Source organism: Protopterus annectens, chromosome 3.part1 (genome assembly GCF_019279795.1).
Source record: "Protopterus annectens isolate FY-2018-M chromosome 3.part1, PAN1.0, whole genome shotgun sequence".
Lineage (NCBI taxonomy): Eukaryota > Metazoa > Chordata > Ceratodontiformes > Protopteridae > Protopterus > Protopterus annectens.
In genome coordinates this window covers 286349930-286377225 of record NC_056732.1, presented here as the reverse complement: position 1 = coordinate 286377225, position 27296 = coordinate 286349930, and the positions used below count along the sequence as shown (strand labels likewise).

General features: G+C 42.8%; 1 protein-coding gene across 1 annotated transcript in view; it reads left to right on the top strand.

The window, feature by feature from the left end:
• Nucleotides 1-27296, top strand: part of VWDE (von Willebrand factor D and EGF domains) — a 740920-nt gene that overhangs the window by 226412 nt on the left and 487212 nt on the right. Inside the window, exon 9 of the mRNA XM_044066200.1 lies at nt 10875-11074. Within this exon, the coding sequence (XP_043922135.1) occupies nt 10875-11074 (200 nt within the window). The remainder of the gene's footprint in view (nt 1-10874; nt 11075-27296) is intronic.

Genomic DNA, 27296 nt, shown 5'->3' with positions numbered 1-27296 from the left:
CGTCATTGCACCTTATCTAAAGACAGTATGTGAGTTCAACAAGACATCGCACCTTACCTAAAGACATTATGTGGATTCAACTAGATGTTATCACACCTTACCTGAAGACATTATGTGAGTTCAAGACACTGTTGCACCTTACCTGAAGACATTATGTAAGTTCAAGACATCATCGCACCTTACCTGAAAAAACTATGTGAGTTCAACAAGACGTCATCACACCTTACCCGAAGACATTGTGTGAGTTCAACAAGACGTCATCACACCTTACCTGAAGATATTATGTGAGTTCAACAAGACGTCATCACACCTTACCTAAAGACATTATGTGAATTCAACAAGATGTTGTCACACCTTACCTAAAGACATGTGAGTTCAGCAAGACATTGTTGCACCTTACCTAAAAACATTATGTGAGTTCAACAAGATGTTGTGACACCTTACCTAAACATATTATGTGAGTTCAAGACATCGTTGCACCTTACCTGAAGACATTATGTGAGTTCAACAAGATGTCATTGCACCTTACCTAAAGACATTATGTGAATTCAACAAGATGTTGTCACACCTTACCTAAAGACATTATGTGAGTTCAACAAGACATCGTCCCACCTTACCTGAAGACATTATGTGAGTTCAACAAGACATTGTCGCAACTTACCTGAAGGCATTATGTGAGTTCAACAAGACGTCGTCGCACCTTACCTAAAGACATTATGTGAGTTCAAGACGTCATCGCACCTTACCTGAAGACATTATGTGAGTTCAACAAGACATCGTCACACCTTACTTGAAGACATTATGTGAGTTCAACAAGATGTCGTCACACCTTACCTGAAGACATTATGTGAGTTCAACAAGACATCATCACACCTTACCTAAAGAGATTATGAGAGTTCAACAAGACATTGTCGCACCTTACCAAAAGACATTATGTGAGTTCAACAAGATGTTGTCACACCTTATATGAAGACATTATGTGAGTTCAAGACATAATCACACCTTACCTGAAGACATTATGTGAGTTCAACAAGATGTCATTGCACCTTACCTTAAGACATTATGTGAGTTTAACAAGACATTGTCAGACCTTATCTAAAGATATTATGTGAGTTCAACAAGATGTCATTGCACCTTACCTAAAGACATTATGTAAGTTCAAGCAAGGCAAGTGTAACAGGGCTGGCAGGGAAGGTTACTGTATAGAGTCAGATTTTTGGGAGTGGTACATAGAAATGGGAGATCAGGTTAATGGCAGTTTGAGCACGTAATTTTTCAAACAAGTGGCAGTGAACAGGTGTGTGGCAAGCTATTAAAGCTAAGGCTTGCGAGCACGTGTAGTAGACCTCGTATAAGGGGTATATATATATATATATATATATATATATATATATATATATACACATAGATATACATATATATATATATATATATATATATATATATATATATATATATATATATATATATATATATATATATATATATATATAGATGGATGTAGGACTATTGAATGAAAGTTCAATAGTCCGAATCCACAATCACCAAACACACTTTAACAAAAGCGCTTTCACCGAAAAAGCGCTTTCGTTAAAGTGCGTTAAAAAATAAATAATGTGTACCTCTCCACCCCCCCTACTTTAATATTCTCACTCCGAGATCGCACTACAGTGAGGAAAAGGGAATATTCCTTTATCCGCACTGTAGTACAATTTCCACAACAGGCATTCCCCCATGATTCCCTCTAGCTGCAGGCATACTTCCGCAAAAGTGCTTTTTCAGTAAAAAGCACTTTCGCGGAAGTATGCCCGGCTGTTTGTGCTTCGGCCGTATGGTGTTCATCTGCAGATACAGAAATATACAAAAGATAGGTAAAAATATGGAATATTTGTACTGTATTCAGTTTAAGGACTCATTTTGCATAGGAACAGCACACCTATAATTATTATTTGTTTAGTAAGTTAGTTATTTAGTTATGTTTATTTGATATTTGTTTACCACAAAAGTACATGTGCGTTGCTGCACATTTTTAGTGGAGGTATGGGGGAAAGTTCCAAACCGTAAGCAATAGTGATATCAGAGAAACATACGTGAGTAGATAACAGTTCACTTTAACATTGGCTAAGAAATAAGAATAAATAGGTAGAGATCAGTGCAATTTAGCATTGGCTAAGAAATCAACAGTATAATGTAGAAACACAACTTTGGTATGTACAGTAACTGGGTGATAATTCAGTTTAAACATTGTGTAGGAATAAAGCATACATAACACAGGAATATTTTGATATGCACAGTTGCACAGTAGTTGTACAATATACTAGGATAATAAATAAAGTTACATTTGACAGGAAGAAATAAAGTTATAAGAGAAAAGAGGGAAGTCAAGACAGAGAGTTGCTGTTGTGTCTTTCGGCTTTTCCCGTTTAGGGGTCGCCACAGTGGAACTCCGGTCCGCTAATGATTGGCAGTAGATTTTTACATGCCGAGTTGCCAGCCCTGATGCACAACCTTCAGCGAAGGTACGCCCATTCATGCATGTCTCCACACAGAAGACACTCTAGCTGAGAATCGAACAGGACAACGTCTTACTGTGAGGCGACAATGCTACTGCAGCACCACCACCGCAGAGTGAAAGAGTTATAAAGGTGGGAATATGGGAAGAGTGAAAAGAGAAGAGATACAGGAGAGGGTACTATGCATGAATGAGAGGAAGAGGAATTAAAGTATAAAATTAGAGTAAGGGGAATGACTGAAGGGGTGAGTGATAATGGAAGACTGAGTGTAGCTAGCTAGGTAGAGAGGTGAGTAGAAGGAAGTGTGAGTGAGATTAAGGTATACTGTAGTTAAGAGAAGGGGCTTTCTATTATAACAGTGGTTATGTTAGCCTGGTGTAGAGCAGAAATACAGTCATGTATTAGAAAGTTTTTAATGTAACTTTGAATGACTGGAGGGAAGGTGTTAACCTAATTGATATGGGTATAGAGCAGAGGTGGATCATGGTCAAGTGGAGCCCGAGGCAGGGGGAACTGATGAAGCCATCCTCCAAGCCGCAGTCATGCTAGTGTCCCATTACTTGTCTCTCTCCCCTCAGTTACCATGAATACTGCTGAAAGCTGTCAATGTGCCTACTGTTTTATTTACTTTTGAACTAAAGGTAGAGATATATATTTAAATATCTTTGTTAACCAGTTAGTCCCACTTGGCTAGTATCAGGTTTTCAGAGGAAAGCCTTGATGGTATTTGGCCAAGGTTTTGGGGAACTTCCCCCAACTCTTTTTGATAGCTTAGGTGGATGTAAACATTAATGCAGACAAATGGGGCCTTGGTTTAACATCTCATCCAAAGGACGACACACTCAGGAGTGCTGTACTCTAATGACAATGGGTATAGAGTATTAAGGCCAAGGTATAGGGTTTGAGCCCAAGCATGCTAATTAACTGATCTGCCATACCTAACTAGGGCATTACATGCACACAGTCACACCTATCTACCTACCTCTGCCTGCTCACAGTTCATCTTGCAGAAGACGCTCATCTCTGGATCAGATCATGGCAGCAATAAAGCAGAAGGAACACTACACAGCATGTTTCTGGTTCCACAGAGGAGCAGTTCATCGCCAGTGCTCATTTCCAGTTTATGGTAACAGTGAAGCAGAAGGCTTCTCTTTTCAGAAATCAAATTCCATGCAATGTGTTTCATCACATTCCTAAAGACACATGCACACAGATCATAGATGTAACATGGACAGTACATTCTTAAAGAAGAAATGTAATTTTTATATTATTATTGTCATTGTTTAATTAATATTAAGTGCTGTGGAAGCCTCCCAGCCAGCGGACCCCCCCCCCCAAAAAAAAATCCTAGCCAGCTACCTAGGTCTCCTAGTGGTGGATTGGTTTCTGGTAAAGAGTTGCATGATTTAGATACAGAGTAGGAGTATAACCTGAATCTGATGGACTTGGTTGGTTTATGCACACTTAGAGGTTTTTCGTCATTGAATCGTAGTTGTGTAGAGGTGTATTTAGTGCAGGACAGGTAAAAGGAGGTAATCTATGATTTATTAAGTGGAAATTAGTTATATGTATGTTAACTAGTGGGGTAGCTCTAGCCGTTTGAAGCTTATTAATGCCATGCAATGAAGGGTTCAATAGTTTGTGTTCAAGTTAAAGTTCCAACACTTTATTGTCATTGTATAGCATAATTAAATTACTTTTATGACAACCTCCGGTGCATCTAAATAACAATTTAAATAAAATAATCATACTAAAGCATCAAATTAAAAAATAAATAAATAAATAAGGGTTTTGCTGCAAATTTAACAACTTTATTATAATCGTATTCAACTTTTGCTTTTAGAGAAGCTTGGAGGTTCGTGAGGATAGGAGTGCTGTAGAAAATTGAAGAGAAGGAGGAAGGCAGAGGCTAATGTGTGTCTAGTTGTAGTAGTGAGGGTGTTTTTGGCTCTGTAGAGTATGACTAGATTTTGGTGGGGTATTTTTTGTTTTTTTTTTTTGTATACATAGGTCAAATTTAAGGTTGTCATCCACTATCATTCCTAGTGCTTTGGTGTGAGAGATGACTTTGATAATAGTATTACAGTACACTCTCAATGTCTTGTTGAACTCACTTAACCGGCAGCAATGGAGATTTGTAAATGCTGGATAAGTGTGGTTTATGGTTGCTTGAGAGTTACTATTAAAAATAGACCTGACATTTATTGTACCCTATACTACACCATAGCATAATATAAACACAGCACTGATTTGATTTTAATATTGAAATACAGTCATTTAAATCCTGTCTGGAATAATATTTTAAACTTATATTTCCCCTACAAAGCATGGCACATGGAAGGGTTTTTAGTGGCGTGCGGAGTGGATTGGAATTGAATGAATAGAGAGAGAGAAAGAGAATGCATGTATGAAAGCAGAAGCGACTGTGTGTGTGTGTGTGTGTGTGTGTGTGTGTGTGTGTGTGTGTGTGTGTGTGTGTGTGTGTGTGTGTGTGTGTGTGTGAGATCGGAGAGAGAATGTGTAATCTGATGCAAACTGACTGAGTGAGTATGGAGCGAGTGTTGACATTTCTGTGATTTGATTTGTTTGGTTTGACTTGTTCTCAGGTTGGGGAAAGAGGGAATTTATTTGTATCTTCCTTTTTAAAACTCTAAAAATGTAACATATTTTTCTGCGGGGGGTGGGGGGGGGACAAAGTGCAACACATGAAAAACTGAATTGTTCATACTGTACTGTATTTCTTTGATTTTTTTCTGGTTGCTTGACTTCCAGTTAACTGAGAGTTTATGGTAGTTGTAAAGAGTATTTTGAAGTTAGTTTTTTTGTAAGAGAGTGATTTGGGGAAGAAAATTAATAGTTTGTTTTTTGGGGGTTGTGCATGATTGTGAGTTACAAGGCCGTTTTTCAGTAGCTTTGAAAGAGTGATTTGCTTGAGATGTTGATAGCTTGTCAGATGAACATATAAATGTGGAGTCATCTGCATATTGTATTGGTGAAGCATGTTGGGTGAATGTATGGACTGGACTGGTGAGAATACTAAACAGGAGGTGGTCAATGATGGAGCCCTGTGGAACGCCAGTGGTAACTGGGAGGTAGGAAGAGAGTGTGGAGTGCCATTTTACTGACTGACATTGATCTCTCAAGTAGCCTTTGAAGTATTATTATTATATTATTATTATTATTATTATTATTATTATTATTATTATTATTATTATTATTAATTCCAATGGAAGTTGGTAAAGGTTAACTGGATTTCACGAACATCCCTGTGAGCATCATTCAGCACTGCACCCAAAACAACCAGCACATCACATAGTGCTGCATTATTAAGAGTACTGTACTTTTGGTCAAGCACACAAATCAAATCAGAATTCCACTTGTTTCTATCTGAGGCAGTCAATGCATGTCTTTTTAGTACTACAACTGACATAATGATTCATGTGTAATCTAATACAAATATGGAATTTTAACTTGAACATCATCTCTATAAAAATCAGATGGCATCATACCAGTATTTTGGTTTCACACAGTTCTGATAGAAAATGGTATGTTAATTAGTTATATATCTGTTCAATCCAAATGTGTTACTATTTTTCTTCTTGTAATATAATATTGTATGATTGGATGATGTATTTTAAGCTATAAGCCTTTAAACAGTCTTTATGACAAAAAATCCTTGGTTCCAGTCATTCTGAACTGTCATCATTTGCATTTTATTTGAATAATATCCATCCATCCTTTTATCTTTACATCCCTCCATCCATTTCTCTTTGGATTTGTCATGGTGGGGGGGTTAGCAAGTAGAGAAGGACAGACAAGACTTCACTATTCCCAGCAACAGTTCCCACCTCATGATGTACGATTCACAGGTATTTCCAGATGATCTGAGAACTAAAGTTTTCTTGCATGTTTTGACCCTACCTCTGGGCCTTCACAGGGTATTTTGCCTGGTAGATCTCTTGAGGGAGATCTCAGTGAGCAGAGTAAGTAGAATTCCCAATCATCTGAACTCACTCCTTTCAGTCTGAAGGGGGTAGTGGCTGTACTTCAAGGATCCTCTCAGACTGACAATGTCCTCAATCGTTTACAGAGAGTGAGTCCAATAACCCTGTAAAGGAGCATTATTTCCTCCATTTGTATCAGTAACATTGTTAGTCTGGCTAATAACGATAGTTCAAGACCAATGGCAAAGGTGGGGTTGTAGAATAGCAAACTGAGAACCTCTTCCTTTCATTCAGCTTTCATGTTACCATGGTAACCTGATACACTGCCTGCAATACTGCCATCACTGCCATCACTGCATCATTGTACTGGTCGATCTCATCACTGCATCATTGTACTGGTCGATCTCCTGAACCCTTCTATTCTCACTTGATTACAAGCTGCAAAAATAATTAAACTCTTCCACTTTGGATATCTGCTCCCTTCTTATGTGCAAAAAGTGAGGCTTTTTTTTTCCTTTGTCAGAACCATGACCTCTTATTTGGAGGTGTCACTTTTAATTTCATATATTTCATTCTCAGCAATCTGATGCCTAGTGTTCCGGGGACAGGGCATCAGATGATCAAATCATAGGAGACCCTGATTCAGGATTACAGAATAGAACTTGGGAGATTATCAAGGAAGGCAGAGTGATTTTTCCACACTTAATAGGCAAGGTTTTAGTGAGCCCCTGTGTATAATAACCTGTTGTGGAGGCTGAAGGGCCTCTCTGTATTCCTTGGTCTGTCAAAGTGACTTGGTAGAAGGTGTATTTCAAGGAATCAAACAGAAGAGTATTCAGCTCCATAAAGTCATTCCTTGTCAACACTCAAAGGAGGAAATGGCTCACTGAGCCCTGGCATACCTTCTTAAACAGGGGTTGGATGGACTGCATTGCTGTGAATTGCTATGCAGGAAATGATAGGGACCACTGTACTCCAGAAATGATGGCATAAAGGGCTCATAAGTATATGAATTTTTGTAAAAAAAATGATTAAAAAACAAAACCTTTGATTCAGTGTTTCCTAGAGATCATTGTCACTTGAGGGCAAGAGGGAAATATAATCTGAAAACAACTATGATTCAATGCTCGTTTCCTCAGGCTGAGTAGTCTTCACCAAAGTGAGGATTTAACTTAATTTCCCTTAAAAGAAACAAAGTAAAGCTACACCCTTTGCAGAGAAATACCCTGACACTGAATCTATCTAAATTAATGCTGAGTCATGACCACAATTCTTACTCTGAATGTACAGAGTGAAAGGCAATTTGCTGCCATTCTAGTATCATGTAATTTTCTATCACCTCTAAGAAGACATTCCAGGGTACCTAGTATTAGGTGACCATTTTGTTACAGGACCTAAACTGGGACATTTGAGGGTTGTCCCGGGAAGCCAGGTCTGCAAGCCCATTCTCCCAGTCTCCATGGGAGTGGAAATAGGGCAGCCATGTCATCTCGCACCAGGGCAGGCAGGTTGGCTTCCCGTCCTTTACCAGGCACTGTGGGGATGCCACTCTGTGAATAGCACCACCCAAGAGCCAAAAGGCCACATGCCAAGAGGCTTGAATCGATGCACATTCATCAGTGCCTGGCACTGTGGGGGTGAGAGACTTAGGTGTGCCACAAAAAGTGCAGATATGGGGGTACCCAGGGCCATCTCCGCTGGAGTTAGAAAGCTCTAGGTGCAAGGCAAAGTGGAGAACCAGTGTCACGGAAGTCTGGATGAGGGACTGTCTGAGGCTTCATGGGCCAGCAGTGTTCCATGAGGCTGGAAAGATCTCCTGAGAGGCTCCAAGAGCACGCATAACACTGCTTGATTTGGCAGCAGTTAGGAGATATGTAACACTGGAAAAGAGCTCTCTCTCCTGGATAGAAGTGGAACCCCAGAGGGGGTCATTCCCGATGGAAGTCTGGAAGGGAGAGAAAGAGAGGTGGAAAGTGATTGGTACAGGACAGCTCTCGCCAGGTTGAGGGGGTATGGACCATGCCCCCCTGACGGAAGTCTGGAAGTGGGAGAGAGGCAGATAGTGGCAGGGCTGGGTGAGCTCCTGCCTGGGTGAGGGGGGTCAGAGAGAGCTCCCCACAATGGAATTCCTTAAGGGATCACTAGGGCAGACAGCAGGGGAGCCTGGAGAGCTCCTGCCTGGTGAGTGAGGTCAGGCACAGCCCCCCCATGATGGAAGTCCTTAAGGGAGCAACTGGCGGGACAGTGGAGAGGCCTGGAGAGCTCCTGCCTGGGTGATTGGTTCAGGCAGAGCTCTCCATGATGGAAGTCCTTGAGGAAGCAGCAGGGTGGATGGCAGAGGGACCTGGAGAGCTCCTGCTGAGGGAAAAGGCATCCAACTTCACTCCATAACCGACAGCATCCTTGAAAAATTTCAAAGTCCCCAGAGCTGCTCTGGATGGGAAAACAGGGGGACTTTGAAGCCTTCATGAGAGCGGATCTGCCTTTCAGTGGCCAAGGGGAGTTCTGGAGCAGCTCCCCTGAGAGAGTCCAAGGGCATGAGCGATCCAGCATGATTTGGCAGCCTGCAGGAGACATACAGCCGGCAGAGTCCCCTGACATGGGGGCCGCAGCTGGGGAAGGTCTCTTGGCCAGGTCAAAGGGGTTTGGCCTGACAGAAATCAGTATGGGAGCACCAGGCAGATGGGTGTAGGGCCTGTAGAGCTCCTGCCTGGGTGAGTGGGGTCAAGCAGAACCCTCCATGATGGACGTCCTTGAGGGAGTGACTGACTGATGGCTGCAGGGCCTGGAAGGCTCCTGCTAGGGCGAAGGTATCCGACCTTACCCCGTACCTAATGGCATCCCTGAAAAATCACAAATTTTCCAAAGCTGCTTAGGATGGGAAAGCAGAGGGACTGGCCACCCTGGGAAGCCAAGTCACCATTCAGACTGAGCGGTCTAAACTGGGACATTTCTTTGTCCCAAAGACAATGTTTGGGATTCCGGGACAGAGACTTCCAAACTGGGACTGTCCTGGAAAAACTGGGACTGTTGGTCACCTTGACCTAGTAATATACCATCCCCAAGTCCACTGAATACATGTAAACTGTGCCCACAAACTACCATGGCTCTCAGTATCTTTGCAAAGACAATGAGTTAAACCTCTATTCCATGCCTTCAACCGAGGCAGTATTGCTCTACTGCAACTGGATCAATCATTTATGCCCTTTTTCTAACACCATGGAAAAGGCTTTTCCAAGAATTATGAGAAGCGTGATATCTCTGTAACCTCAGCACACTCTCTTGTCCTCCTTTTTAAAAAGGAGGCCCAACATCCCAGTTTGCCATTTCAGAATTTTTGTTCCTATTGTTAATGAAACATTTAAAAGAAGTATAAGATGTCCCAAAAATATCAAGCATCTTCAACATTTCCATCCAAATATGATGCATTCTCACAACCTTTTCACCTGATTGAAAACTACAGTGACCATAAATTTAGATATACACCCAGTTCAAGTACTTGATTATGGCATTGCCTCATCCAAGGACACCATCTTATCTCTATTCAGAATGTTTTCTCCTAACAGTGTTCTAAGTTTCAATGAGAGTGTTTCCATCCTTGTTGATAACATTCTAGTCAATGTCCTTTTCCTGCACCTTTATCTGCTCCACAGAGATTAGATTGTTTGCCAGAACCTGTATAATGCAGTGCAAACATCACAGTGTATGATCTTTCCAAATGACTCTCACATCTGGGCCTTCACTTCAACAACTGCCATAGCTGCTTTCCTTGTCTGTCAGTACCTGTTAGTTAAAAAGAGAGACACCACCTTCACAGGATTACATAACTGACTTATTTCCTTAACTTAGTGGCTTCTCACATGTGGATGTCCATCAGTGGGTCTTATGGTTTCCACCTTGACGAACACAAACTATAATTTAGTCACAGCTCTTTTCCAGCATATCTGCTATTGAGGTCTTGAATAATGTCTGTTTTGATGCAACATTTTCAGTCTTTGAGCTGTACTATAAACTTCAGTAACATATCTGTGTAGCAGATGTTTGCATTACTTCTTAGTAACTGGATATGAACTGCATTAGTTTAGCTAGATTTCTGTTTCTCATATAATCCATATCTATATCCCAGATGTATGTATTTATTTTTAACCAGTTGTGCATTGTCTGTGGTTGGAGCTTACTTAGTGGCATACTGACATTTTATGCTTTCCAGCTATAAATCCCAAGTCAGCAAAGGTGAGATAAATATATATACTATCTTTCTGTATGTATATCTATACGTGTGCATATATACATACATATATATATATATATATATATGTGTGTGTGTGTGTGTTCATTCTTATATGACAGTGGTACCAAACATGAATGCTTGTTCTGTAAGATTATTAACAATATTACCTGCTGTTTTTTTTTTCAGATATCATTTTCTTCTGGAGCATTTGTCCGTGCAGATGTCAGTGAATGGGGAATGAGCTTGTCACTTAGGGCACCCAGCTCAGACTACAGAAATACTCAGGGACTGTGTGGTTCTTTTGATGAAGACCCAGTCAATGATTTCCATGGTGCTGATGGGATTACTGTCCTGGAAAATGCCCAAGCATTTGTGGATGAGTGGAGGTGAGAATATCACTAAAGCAACATGCATTTTATATTGTTTCTTTTGACTTGAATGCAATTGCATATTTTCATTTCAAAGTTAGACCATTTTGTCACACATCAAACATCTACAGCAGTTCCTACTAGGTGAACTAAACAATCAATGTGTAGATAAATGGAGATATTGATTGATAAACGTGCACAAATGTTATTAATGCTTGCGGTCAGAAGTGCATTTACAATGATGGCGTTATTCAATACATGGTGTGCACTGCCTTTTGCTGTGTGCTGAAGGAGATGATAAGAGTAAGTTAGGTACTAATATCACCTGATTGCAGACTAAACTGTATTGTCTGTGCTTTAGTCTGATCACCTGAACTAGAGTTATGGGGGTTTCAGGCTGCATGCTTACCTGGGAATGTAACACTCCAGTGTTATATATGAGCATTCAACAATACCAATGCAATGCCTTGGACAAGTCAGTTCCCCTTCACATCTAAAGGGTGAATGTGAATTGAAAGTCTGAAGAGGGAACATATAAATAGTAAAATGCTACCCAGTTATTGTCACTGTCATTGTGTTGACCTGAAAATGTACTCTGTTATTATCATATTTGACTGAAGGAACCTAGTGTGACTAAATTGTTTATAAAGAACCCACAAAAATGTAGATGTTTAATTTTTGGAGCCCATACTCAGTGTTCTCTTTCTTTTTTCCTCTTCTGGGCTCCCTCTATTTTAGGCGTAGAAAGCCAGGTATCTGCCAGCTGTACAATTTAGTGTAGAGAGGCTGAATTAAATTCCTAGCGTAATCTTGTAGCATTTCTTCTCACCTCCATGAGAAGCTGAAGCTGTGGGCATGGCTGAACTGTGAGTATAGAATTTGTTTTGGAAGTTGAAAAAAATAATATTTGAGTGATATGTGTTGTCTGACAAAGTTTTTGTTACTTTGTATCTGCTAGCACTGACCTCTGTGAGAACATTCATTCTAGTGATGTGATCTTCACATCATCATGGGGGATTTTCTGAAAGAGTACAATGTGAGATATATCTCAAGACTCTTTATGTGATGTGTGCATGTCTCACAGGACAGGGAACAACAAAAAGGGCAAGACCTGATCAGCTGACTGTAAAATGTGATTGGTTTTGTTGGTTTATAGGTCATAGTCAGTCCTAGTGAGTGAAGCTAGATGAAAGTAGTTTCCCAAACGATTCAGTCACATAATGAAGTTTCTACAAGATCTCATTGGAAGATGTGAAGAACAGGACAAGGGTGCTGTTAAACTGTTCGTATGGTCATCTTTTTACCTGTTTATTTTACCTAGTCGTACTCTGACCATTGAGTCCTGATCTACCCCTGGCTGCTGTACAGACTCATTCATTCCACACGTGAGACCAATATTCTGTCCTTTCACTTCTCTGAGGTAGGAGTTGAGGAAACACCTTGGGGATGGGCTAGATTTTAGTGATAATGAGGCCCACCCAGACTTAGCTAACTTATTAAATGATGAGGCAGAGATTTTGGATTTCCCCATCTGCGAAGATAGATGTCTTCTTTAACTGATGCTTTAGCACCCAAGAAAGGGCCATGTTTAGATGCATGATCCTTTATCGCTTATTTCTTCATGCCCCACTCATTTGAAACCTAGAAAGGATCTATAGGCTGTAGCTTTCTATTGGGTGATTTTCCTGATTAATAGTTATCCAAATGATCTTGCCAAAATATTAGCCTATCCATCTATCTATCTATCTATCTATCTATCTATCTATCTATCTATCTATCTATCTATCTATCTATCTATCTATCTATCTATCTATCTGTCTGTCTGTCTGTCTATCTATCTATCTATCTATCTATCTATCTACTTATCTGTCTATCTAGCTATCTAGCTATCTAGCTATCTATCCATCATCTATCCAATTATAACATTTGTTAATCAGGTAAACAAACTGGTCAAAACACTTGTCAGCCACATGCCTTCAGTGGGGCTCCCTAATCATGATTAACAGATTAACAACAAGGCAATGACAGAGACAATAACACACCCTGGGATTCAGCAAGCTTTGCACGGAGTGCAGGAATAGTGCAAGAGCTGCTACAGGCAATATGACTGATGTGCGTTTCAGGAACAAGCTCCCAGGATGTGCACGAGCGCTCCCACACTATTCCTGCATGGAGACCACTGCTATATGCTAATTACCCCATTTGCTGGTGAAAAACATGCTAATGAGGCGAATTAGTGATCCAGGAAGCAGGCAGATGTCTGTGCAGGAATAGTGTAACCTGCAGAAATGTATTCAGTTACTAACTGAATACATTTCTGCAAATTACAAAATGAAAGCATGTCAGCTCCAAAGAAAGCATGTATTCAATGTAGTAGGCATGCCAATGGCCAAATATATGGCCTTTGGCATGGGAAATAGTTGCAAAATTATAAAAAATAACTTATTTTTTTGGCCGATTTAGGTTGTTTAAGCATAGGGCAGTGATGCCCAAACGGGATCAGCCAGAAAATATGAAAAAAAGTTGGAAATAAGCTTTTAAACCCAAATCAGCATTTTGCCATGATAGTCAATGGCATGCATAAGACAACAATACCAGGGAATAGTGGTTGCTAAGGGGGAAGGCTCAGTGTGAGTGTGGTAACTATAAATTAGCATTCTGTTTTATGCAAATGAGGGGACTGATACTGAATCATAGAATTCCTCTCAGTGTTAGCTTGCACCCAACAGTGTAGGTGCAGCAACACCATGGTATAAGAGGTACATGACCTCATAAGGGGGAGTGTCTTGCATGCTGTAAGCTTATTGAAGATCTGTGGCCCGTGTTTGCCCTTAGCTAAGCACAGCTAAGGAAGGGGATGTGTATGAGTTTGCCTAGCAATGTTTACATTGCCTAAACAGGTGTGTTAAACAAACAAACAAAAAAAAACACAGGACATACCAGCTCTGTTCACATCTGAGCACTGTGTATATGTGGAGTGCCTTGGGGCTTAAATGAGACGGCAATACAGCAGTAGGAAGGCAATCAAGGAGAACGAGCATAGCTGTCAGGTGAAATGTATCATAATCAGCCAATTACACAGGCAGCAGCCCAGCCCAACACACTACTATAAACTATGCAAACACCTTTCACTCGGGTTTTTCCCACAAACTCTACACCACCGGTGTACACAGATGTGGAAATTTTACCTGACAAAACTATTTAGGGGCTGCTGTTGCTCTCATACATCAATATGTGGAAGAGACTGAGGGTGGTGAGGATATGAGTGCTGATGACCAACCCACAGTGAGGAGGAGGAGAAGAGTGTACAGACCTAGTGTAACCTACCAGGTGCTACATGAGCTGAGATAGTGGAGCGCTACAGGGTGATCAGGGACATTCTACAGCAAATTGTTAAGCTGTGCCGACCACACTTCACACACAGAACCAACAGAGGGGAACCCATCACAGTGGATACCATGGTATGTGTAGGGTTAAGAATACTAGCCACAGGTACCTTCCAAAGGCCAACTGAGGATATCATGGGGGTCTCACAGGCATCAGCATCCAGGGTACTCCACCAGTTCCTGGATGCCATGTCAGCACATGCCGGTGAGCACATATATTTCCTCAACACCCGTGAGGCATTGACCAGCAATATGCGTCTCTTCCACCAAATAGCAAAATACCCTGAGGTAGTGGGTGCTATAGACTGCATGCACATAGACATCACTGCACCACCCGGTGAGCGGGGTAGGGTCTACATAAACTGCAAGGGCTTACCCTCCATCAACTGCCAGGTCATGTGTGATGCCCAGGGCATTATCTTGAATGTGTGTGCTGGCAGCCCTGGAAGCTATCATGACTCCCACATCTGGCATATGACACAGCTGTACCAGACTTTTGCCAGTGGGGACATCCCATGTGGCCACCTAGTGGGGGATGCTGGTTATGCACTGGAGCCATGGCTGATGACACCCATCAGAAATGTACACACACTCGAACAAGAACTCCATAATGAGGCACAGGCACACACCAGAATCATAACAGAGTGTGTGTTTGGGATGCTCAAGTCATGGTTCTGCTGCCTGGACATATCCAGTGGATCCTTGCAGTACTGTCCAGCTACATGTACACAAATGTTCATTGTATGTGCCATGCTACACAATATGATCCTGTGGAAACAGCTGCAGCAGGAACAGCATGGGGCAAGGCCACACAGCTCCCCATCATTGTCAAGGCCATCACAGGCACAGAGGGACTTGGAGGAGGAACAACCTGAGCCTGCCCATTTAGGCAGAAGGAGGCTTCCCCAGTATGCCCAGGTTTTGGCAAAGAGGCAATGCATAACACATACACTGACATGGTAGGGACCTATGGAATGACACCTCTCTCTGACTCACACATACAGTAAAAGGGATGCCAAACATGACACTACCTGTGCTTTACCATATATAGGGAGTGTACTATGTTCATCAGACATAGTCAGCCCTCCAGCACCATCCTCAATACTGGCACAGCCACAAGGTAAGTCACTCTTCCTATCAACTGTTGAATGGAGTAGTATGTTCTGCTAGTTGTATCTATGGTATGGATGTGAGCGTGCACGGGAATCGGGTGGCTGAATGGGATGGCAGCAGATAGTCGATACCTATATGGGCAGCATGAAATCCATAACAAATATTGGTGTCAACAAAGTAGGCAGTACTAGACAAGGTGACGAATCCCACTGCAGTACATGTGGTGGCTGAAATGTGTGTCCATAGGACACACATGTGCATGGCAGTGAGGCTCACATACACATCACCAACCTCAGCCAGCAGGACAGGTGTAGATGACCATAAAGAAAGGCTGTGCTAAGGCCTCCAATTGATGGCAATGGTGAACAGCCCCCTCCAGACCTACACAGACAGACTACAACAGGTCTGGCAGTTGTATGTTAGTTCTGAAGGGTAAGAAGTCTGAAACTGAAATGTAGGTCAATAAAACCTAAGATCTGTACTCTACTGATATGCCTCTAGTCTGCATGATAGGTCAGAATACAAAATGAAATGGAAGCCAACAGAGTACTGAAATACAAGTACAGTCATAGCAAATGTTTACAGTTGTCAGGTATGACCCCGCCCCCCCCCGCCACAATCCTATGTGGAAATGCTATGTAACATGTACGTGTGGGTTTAATAACAATGGAGCACAGATTACCTGAGCTGGCCCAATTTACAGGATGGATTGGTGCATGTGTACAATATGAAAGGGTCCATGTGTTAGGTTTTTGCGCGTTCATTATTGTTTTGAAGTGGTCAGCATGTAGGCATGGAGGGTTGTGTCTCAGTGGCCTATGGCCAGTACTGTTGATGACAGAGCCATGTTCTGACAACTGCAGTGACAACCACAATACATCTCAGCAATACCCATGTCAGCAGTCATCCATACTCCCTGTCTAGATGTCAATATCTGTCACCATCTGAAAGATGGACATGCCATGAATGTGGTCCCAGACATTTACACAGTACACAGGTGGAAGTACCCTAGACAGAGTACATAAAATGTAACTGTCAACTGCACAGACCTTTGGAATTGTATATACAGGATAGCAGTACATTAGTTGTCTGTGTAGTATGGAATACTGATGTAGTCTGGCCAATCACTGGCAGATCACAAAAGGCACACTTAGGAAGTAATGAGAGACTGCCTATGTCCTCGCACAAGGCAGCATAAGGGGAATGTCCCAGGTATATCTGTGAGTCAGCTGCAAGAAGCTTCGATATCACACATGCACTCAGCTCACCCCACCCCACCATCAGCCAGGTTTATCACAGGTCATATCCCTGCTGTTGGGAGTGAGTACAGTATGACCCCCACTTCTGTATGGGAATACCCACAGAATGCGGTATGCTGAAGAGGTGTTCCATGCAAGTGTGTCCCTAGCTGTAAGCAGCACCCTGCCAGCATCCAGACCAATATGGACAGGAACTATTACCATTAACACCTCACACACTTACCCTGTCACCCCAGAGGAATCCAGTAGCTCACAGCCTGGGAATGTAGGAGTGACAGAATGCACTGGCCTGCTACAGATGGCCTGCATCACTACCAAATGCCCTACAGTCCTCTGTCAAAGGCATGTGCCTCACCTGTACTGTCAATGTATGATGTCTCATGGGGTCCCAACTAACAACATAACACAGTCAACAGAACACAAATGCAAGACCATGTTGACTAATCCCAGTAGCATGCCCACCATGTCCTACTGCATGAACTGTGGACCAAATACTGCTGGGATGAAGAGACAACTATAGGGATACTTCTCAGATATCACTCGCATAATGTTAGGAAGAGGATAGAATAACAGAGTGGAGGGATGTAGAAGCATGGACGTCATGGACTGTGTGAAGTCTGAAACTCTGATGTGTGCCCATATTACCCCAGCCTGCAAACCCAGTAATGGGTGGCTATAAACCTGCTTGTAAACCACAATGTGAAGGGGAATTGACCAGATATATGAGCCCTGCTTCTGGGTAACCTGGGTGAATCTGTACAGCTGAGAGGTATGGCCACAGCAGGATATGGCCATTCTGTTACGTCGATATTTGTACAAGCAGTAGATCCTCAGCCACCACAGTACCAAGGTGATGGACCATTTACACAGACCCATCAGCAAGTGTCTGCAGCTACCCCTCCAGATTGGCATGAGTGTGCAAGAATATGTAGGCTGCAGACCACAATACTGGACACAGCTTCATTCATCTTGTATTTCCCAGGAAATAACTGTGAGCAAATAAGTATATCTGTCAGTAGTTGATGACATAATACATCACAGTGTAAAACAGTACATATATCTGAATATCTCTGCTAACACCATGTAACACAAGCAGCACAGACACAATAGTTACAGTATCCCACTATCTGCCGCCCGTTGTGACTCCATATTGTTAACCTATCTACAGATATCCTGCAGAAACAGGTTGCTAGCTGTAGGTGTAGAACACCACATCTTGGACTGGAGTACAACCTACCTGGAATGGATTTGCATACTCAATACAGAAGGTCATACTGGGCATGTTACTACACTTAAAAGATGAAGCCCATGTCTGACAACACAGTGGAATATACATATCTGTCAGTCGCAGATATCTGTGCACACACACACCACATTGTACACCATTTATGCTTTGCACACACATTGGATAGGAATACTCATACATATCCAAGGCCAACACACTATAATATGTCAAACATACACACACAGAGATGTGGGGAAGAGACAGACAGACAATGACAGAGAGATTTCCATCATAAGGCCTGTCCCACCTACCCCACATCCAATTGGCCAATATCACATGATCTGCTGATATCAATCACTGTAGACATTGCTTTTGGTAGCCCTCAACCCTATAGTGTCTGTGGTTCTTGTGATAACTGTGTAACACAATAGTACAAATCAGTATTCATCTAGCATTTGTATACTCAGTCCTGTCAAATGTTTGTGTGTGACTGAGTGTGTGTGTTTCCAGAGGAATGGTTTATGGCCCATTCGCACACACTGCACTTCCCATTGCCCATGTTAGCACTCCTGCTGATGTCAGTCACCTTGAAATAACCCTCTGGCCAAGTCACAGCCCTATAAGCTGCGTGGTGCTTGTGATATGTGTGTAATACTGTGGTGTAGAAAGCTAGTTAGGTAGGAGGTCTAATCCCAAACATTGAAACTGTGGGTGTGTGTGTGTGTGTGTGTGTGTGTGTGTGTGTGTGTGTGTGTGTGTGTGTGTGTGTGTGTGTGTGGAGATGAATGATTCTGAAGCCATTCACAGTCACTACACCTCCCATTGCCCTATTTTAGCATGCCTGCTGATGTCATTCACCTTGAAATAACCCTTTGGCCATACTTCACCCCTGTAAGCTCTGTGGCACTTGTGATAACTGCATAACACTATAATGTAGCAAACTAGTTGGGTAGGAGTTCTCATCCTGATCCTGCCAACTGTGATAATGTGCTTGTTTCTCTGAGAGAGTGGTTGTGTTTTCATTGACACCTGATTTTGTGGACATTCACACTTACTACACTTCCTCACCCCTCCTTTATCACTTTTGCTGATGTCACACCTTCAAAGATACCTTTGGACAGCACTTCACCATGTAAGCTCTGTGGCGCGTGCAATAACTGCATAACCCTGTAATAGCAATACATAGTCAGGTAGGGGTTTGAAACTCCGTACTGGTAAGTTTGTGTTTGTGTGTGTGTCATCAGTATCCTGTTGGGTTGATTGTGTAATGCCAGGATCCATTGCAGTGTTGGTTTTGCTGCATCATTATATTAAGGGCCTATATGCCCCAATGTCCACATTACAAGGCCAACAGTTTTCAAACACTGTAGAGGTTGTTGTAGACAGTCCTCAGCTATAAATGTGTATATCCATATGCAATTACTATGTGACAGTATGGATTAGTAAAGAATATAGGCAACAGTTATAATACCCAGATACCACTCTCCACCCACAGATCATACACAAACACGTTTGGCTCTTACTCTCATACTCATGTCCTTTCTTACTTTGTCTTTGTCTCTGTCTCTGTCTCTGTCTCTCTCTCTCTCTCTCTCTCTCTCTCTCTCTCTCTCTCTCTCTCTCTCCCTCTCTGGTGGATGTGGAAAAGTGCATCTGTTTTGCATAGGCAGAAGAGTGAGTTTTGTAAGTAATGCTTATGATCATCTGATGGTCTGTGCATGAATTGCAGTCCCCCACTTACTAATTGCATGCGGAACGGCTGTGGTATCATTCCTATAGCCAATTGCATGGAAACACACTCCTATAACTAAGCCCTGCATGTGGGTGTTGGCCCTTTTCCTACACTGTGAACAAGACTTCATGTAGGTATCTGACAAACAGCATCACAGAGGGTAATTGGAAATACCTCTTACAACATACACTGTGGAGACAGGCTAACAGACAGGAGGGGGATGGTCCAGACATGGGGACAGAATGTAAATATTGCTGTTCTACATTTGAAGTAATGTTGGTTTAACAGGGTTTGTGTGGATATCGCTGTTCTACATTATTTAAAGTCTGGCATTACAGTGTTATGTGGTTGAGAAAACTCTCACCTGTAGGGCTATCTGCAGACAGGCCAGAGTTTGGAGTCTTAGTTGTGGTGTGTTACTCACACATTTCCTATCTTTAGAAATGCAGTAGCATACTCTAATGATTGCAGTCAGTACATGGTGACATCCATGTGAGTTACTGACTTCATATCCCTCAGAAGAGATATGTCACAACAAACCCTGTTATACCAGGAATTTTCTCAGTTTATCACAGCAATATGTCAATATTGGCCCTGTATTTGTGCCTCTGTCCCCCAAGTCTGTCACCTTTTGTCCATATGTCATGCAGTAAGAGGTGCATATGTACAGTATACCATTTACTGACATCATAACTGATAACAAGCCAGTGAGATATCAGCCTTATATTTGAGGACAAAACCTGGACATTCTTTTGTAGTCTGTACAGTAGTAAGGTCTGTTTACGTATGGTGATTGTTGACAGAGTGTCAGTATTGTATAGCAGTGTATTGTGAATATGTTACTTGGCCTGTGTACAGACTGTGGTAAATGTCAGTGTTCTTGGTCCTGTTCTATCTGACGTTGCATACAACATTCATCCTAATGCATAACCTGTTGACTAGCTGATTTCTGTCTGTCCTCTGTACAGATGTTCAGATATCAGGTATCCATCTTGGCTGCTTACAGGCAATCTATGATTGACTGACACTGACATGTCTGCTCAGCTGTGTTATGAATGCCACAGCTAGGAAACCCCACCCTGTATGCACCACATGCCATGGATACCTCAACCAGACTACCACAGTCAACAGAACATGCTTGGGTACAGGTCTCTAACCTAGACACTGGCCATGTTATGTAATATATGTTGCATACATGTCAGTTGTAGCACCTCACTGGCCCTCTGCAAGAGAAAAACTGATGATTGGATGTTGATTTTAACTGTCACCCTGGGGATCACTCAAGTGGCATTGATTAATAGATGGCCTGCTGACAAATGTCAGGTGGCATGATACCAGTATGCGCACATGCCCTACTCTTCTCATGTCTCCATGGACATTAGCCTGGTACACACCTAGGAACACCTGCACCTATGGACCCTAGTACTGACAAATGCATCAGTATGCATTACTGAGAATAACTGTGTCTGTGTGTTTGTAAACTTGTAGTTGACAATACCCTGAGGGCCTTCTCACCCTCCACACCCCCCGTTGCCATACTTAGAAATGGCAGCTGCTGTAATTGACATTAAATGTACCTTGTTACACTCTTCACCCTATGGGCTAGCTGGAGCTTGCAGTTCCAGCATAACACTGTTCTACAAATGGGTAGATAGGCGTGGGTTACCCTCTGAGACCTGACAGATGTGTGTATGTGTGTGAGTGTGTATAGGTTCATAGGTTCATAATTAGTACTATGCTAACTGTCCTTGCAAGCCATTTTAAGCCTAGCCAATTATCCCTTGTGAGGCACAAACCTTGAACCTTGTGTTTGTAAGGCAAACACCTTAACCATTAGGCCACCCTCCCAACCCTTTTATATATTTGTAGGAGACAGCATTCTGAGGCCACATTCTCCAAATACAGTAAACCTTGCCATACATTATAAGGGATAGTGATGTTGCTGACATTAGGAGAGCCATGGCAAACCCTCACCCTACTATCCCTGTGGAATGTGCAATGAATGCATATCCCTTTAGTAGGACTTATTAGACAGACAAGGGGTTGTATTGCAGTCCTGGTCAATGTGTGATTGTGGCTATGTCAGAGCATTATCATGGGTTTCAGTGAGTACAATATCCCATGTGGGGTGTGGGTGTTGGGTATACTGCCTTTACACCATGGTACCCCCAGTACATGTCCCAAGGTCCACTGTATGAGGACCACTGTCACCATCAACCATACAGGTAAATGATTACACTATCCAGCCCAATGACGCATGTGTTGTGTGCAAATTCTCTGTAACAGAATGGACTCACTGACAGGGTAGTTAGCACTGCTAAACCCAGGTCTGTCAGATGTGTCTATGACTGTTATGTGTTTGTCAATGTGTATATGACAGTATGTCATACTATGTATTGTTCATTAACACCCAGTACATCCCCCATTACCATACTGTACACGGCCTGGTGATGTTCTTCACTTAACAAGAAACGTGGGACACACCTCATCCTAAAAGCTCTGTAGTGTGTGCAATTAAGGCCAAGCACATGAATAGCAATAAGTACCTAGGTAAGGGTTCTACTCTCAGTGTTGCCAAGTAAGTGTGTGTGTGTGTGTGTGTGTGTGTGTGTGTGTGTGTGTGTGTGTGTGTGTGTGTGTGTATGAAGGGATCTACTTCAGTTTGCAGAAAATACATGTCCCAGGAGAACATTTGTCTGAGAACTAACTGGCAAAAGGTAACATTTCAAAGGAATCATCTTGTGGAAATTCATTCCATCAAAAGTAGCAGTGGATGTGTAAATGCCCTCTTCCCTCCTGTACAGCTGTACAGTGATACTGGAGTTGGTATATATACTTGGGTGTGGTTGTTGTGGGCACAGCCACCCACACTGGGGTTATTGCTGTGTTTATCCCTCCACTTAGTCTTCTGTTATACTGTACAGTTTATGTTAACAGGTTAAGTAGTTGTTAGTCACACTATGTGTGGTTCTACACCATCCCACACCCTCCAAAGTGAGGGTCTGTGCCACCCACTCCAGCACACCTATGTTTACCAACTCCAGGATTGCACTAAATTGGGGAAGAGGATATATACCCTTCCAGTACCATCGTCGATGAAATTAAACTGGGAGACTGATTATTTACTGATGTGATGTTTTGGCTATTTGGTCTTGGTGGAATTACATAGGCCAAAATGAGTTCACAGCAAAATTAAGTACATCCATGTGTACAGTATTTTCTGTGTATTGCATCAACACCAAAGCCTCTTTGTGTGTGTGTGTTATTCACAGACATTTGGTGTGTGTCACCCAGTACACTTACCATTGTCCACTGTAGAGCTGCTGACATCAGCCACCATGCACTTACCTGTATACACCCTTCAGACCTATCAACCATGTGGTACATGCAGTAACTGTTATGCAGACCTGTTACTTGTGTTCAGCTGTAAACAGGATATGACAGAGTCAATGTGTCACCACAGTGCCATACCCCTTGTAGGAAAGGACAGCAGACCAACATCCTGCTGACACATAGACACCTACAACACAAACTGAATTCATTATGGACACCACAATCAGTCAATGTTAATAACAGCTATAATACATCATGGCTGGACAGCTACACACCCTGACATGTAAGCATTAAACATTCCAGCTGAAAACATGCTAAACAGCATTACATTGCTAAACCTTAGTACATTCACCCTGTGCATCAGAACCATATTTGCATGTTCCCGCATTGATGGTATGGATGACAGGGATGCTGCACAAGTATCATCATATGCACAGGGTGTGTTGCAGGTTTGCCAGAGACCTTGGCATAGCAATTTAGTTGACATCATGTGTGTGTGTTAGGGGACTCTTTATCAACTGGGTTGTGCAGATGTGGTGTGTGTAGGTATGGAGGTGCCCTAGCTGTGTTGGTGATGTGTGTGTGTATGTATGCACACAGTTCTGCCATGTGGCTGCCCTATACAGGTGTTTCTTGGACAGCTGCAGACCATAAATGGCAGGGTGTACAGTTCACCGTGTCTGGCCACGGACACGGGAACTGTGCCTGCTATGGGTTCCATGGGCACTACCAGGTAGAAGCCCAGATATGTTACACTCCACTGATGATGACAATTGTCCGCTGGGTCCCTGTCCCTGTTGGGACTGGCTAGGACCACATGCATGTGGCCTGCTGTGTTGTGGTGTGGACAGCACCCCCCTGCAGTGCTGGTGCTGGTGCTGGTACTGCCACTATGGGAGAGGTTGTGACTTGTTGCACATCCACATAGACGTCCACCTGTTGGTGTTGCTGACCTATGTCCACTTGGCTGACGCCTTACTCCCACCACATGCTCCAACACAGACACCACACAATCAAGGATTCCCACCATCTCACCCAACCAGGACCTCTGCAAAATATCAGTGGGCACCTGCAAGATCATTGATGTTGTGGGGCTTGAACCATGAATAGTTACATGCAAAGTGTACACTCTAACCACTACACTATTACTTATTGTCAAGTACAGCAGAATGAATAGTCCTCTGAAACCTTAGACTCTGTCTGTTGTAACATTCTATACATGCCTGTGCCTCCATGATGGCCCAAAACATGCGTCTGGTGACACCTGCTGTGGCACTTCTGCCTGGGGCATGATGGCCAGCAGCCTTCCTACAAGCGCCCTTGTAGGGGGTGTGTGGTACCTCGCCAGTCATCCGGCTAAGGCTGCTGTGTACAGACACACTTGCCATATTCCCCACACTGTCATACCCCATGCCACCACCTGCCAACTGTCCCTCATCTATGGCCACTGGTGATGGGATATGTATGGGCATTGTGACTGTGTGCGGGGATGGGGTGGATAAAAGTGAGATGTCAACCGATGGCAGAACTTCAGCCCCTGACAATCCTGCCTCTGCCTCACCATACCTATCATCATTGTCAGAGTCTGTATGGACACTAACATCAATTTGCCTGCAGGAGGGACCCTGACCCACCTCGCCACCTGTGAGGGGAAACAAACAATGTAATTTAAGACCTGTATGTTATTGTTTCCTCTGCACACACTCACTCACAGACACACACACACACACACACACACACACACACACACACACACACACACACACACACACACACTCACACTTACAGGTCAGGTGGCACAAAGATTTTACACAGACCTCTAATTACCCAACAGTCAACATGCATGACATATGGCACTCAACAGCATGCACTGCAGCTATACTCAATCTTTGTTACCAACATTATACATCTCTGTGATGCATGAGTTGTATTAGTAGGTGATGACCTTCCCCTGGAACATACTGCACCCATGTACACAGTATTGTTGTGCACCTGTACAGCACCCTGGCATGTACTGTGCACCATACCTCACGAGTGTACACACCATTGCTGAATGTGTATATGTGTGACAGTTATGTTTGCTCTGTTGCTCACAGCCCCTATGTGTTGTCTGACACATACTTGGGATGATATTAAGAGTGATGTCAATAGTTAATGCCTGACCTCTGATTTGCAGATCTCATCATTAGCAGTGCATGTATGAGCAATAAAATCCGATTACACTGACAATCTTCAAAGCTTAATGTGGATATGAGGAGTGTACACACCCTTGTTGACATGCCAGCCTCTTCCATGATATGCAATGGGGCCACAATACTGCTTATGTTAACATTATACACACCTGATATGTGACATATGGCCTATGCAGTCAAATGCAGTATCAAACAAATGTGTTAGTCGTGCAGATGCTGGATGAGATGCATACAATATGTGGGTTGCATAAGTGTGCACAGCCTTAACACAATGGTTTGTTGCAGCACCTGTTAAGTGAACTACAGCAGTCACTATTCCTGGAAAGGGGTATACTAGCATGGTCCATCTTCACTTGCCATTATTTGGTCACTCCGCACTACAAATGTCCCCCAACTCTGCCGGATTGCAAGGTCAGCTCATGTGCTCAGCCCTTGGAGGTTACACAGTGCCTTCACTATTGCTGTGGAGTCAGGGTTATGTCTGGCACAATTCATGACCTTGACTGTGTTCAGATACAGCTATTCTTAGTGAGCTTTGGTTGTATTCTTCAGTTCACTGTTGTGTTTCAGGATGACACCTCTCCCCATCCTCAGCCTTACTGCAGATGCTTGACAACTATGGGCCACACATGAGTGTTATTTTGCAGTGCTCCAAATTCAGAATGTCATGTCTACCGGCCTAGTTCCTGCTAATGAACAGCAAACCTAAAGGTGTACACTGGCACCAGCGAGGTAAAATTGGGGATGGTGGGCCTGAGGTGGAGTGAGGTGTTGCTTGTGCACCACATGTATCTTGATTAATAATGTCTGTAGGTTTCAGCCTTGGTCTCAGTACACTATTACACACTGCAACACCTGCGTTTAGGAGACTTGATGTTATGCATATGCTACCTGTAGAGAGCCCAGGATGATGTTTCCTGTGGAACAACTCTTCCATCTAATTACCCTAACTCATAGGCCACACTTATGCAGATTCCAGATGATTGTCGATGGAGGTACTGCACTGGTGGTACTTGCTAGACATTCCTGCAAGTCCCTCAGTGTTGCTTCATGTTTCTGGGCAGCCTCTGTGACCAGTTTGCTTGGATGGTAATCTGTTTATTTTCTACATTAATGTCCCATACTTCATGCACACATACATGACTGTCTGCACTGTCTGCCATGGTATATGCAATGGTGAGGTAAGGCTACTTCTCCTACTCTTGAATGCTACCTTTTGGATATTGTATCCATTCCATGGTCTGTAAAATGTGTGCAAGCCATGGCTGCCTCTGTTGCATGTGAGTGGGCAACTGTTATGGACATACTTCTTGGACAGCAGACCATTACTTGGTGTGACATTGAGGCCCTGTATTTGATGGAAGGTGTGTACTCAAGAAGAGTGAATGCTGTCAGTATCTCAAAAGCTGCTACCACAATATGTTATTTGATGTGTGTGCACACATATGCTTCTAGTGTTTGTTAAGGTATGTATTCCCCATATTTGTTGTCCTAACATAGGATTCCGTATTACACATTCATTGCTCATGTTAGGGTCACATTACAGGTTGTAAAAGGTATGGAATGTGGTATTGTGATTTGCCGTTGTTTAGATCAGGAACAGTTTCCATTGTAATAGTGGTGTATACACTGTTGTAGCCACTGTATAAGGGTAATGTTTCAGACATGTCCCTACTGTAGGCCATTTGTCCCACAATTATGTTCATCTCTGTCCACACATCTTGCACTGACAAGTTGTTAGGTATACTGCAGGACTCTTACATACCCTTCAGATATGCCACCATGGTGACCACTGTGATGCAGTGCCATTAACAGCAACAATAAGTGAACATGTACAGCATGCATTATGGGTAGGTGTGTTAAATGTGTGCATGGCAAATACCATGGCCATAACATGGCCAGTGTATTGGCAAACCTGAACAAAACAACTCCAAACTCACCAGCTACAGGCTGCTGCACCAGTTGTATACCAGAGGAACCTACATAGTTGTGTGAGAGAC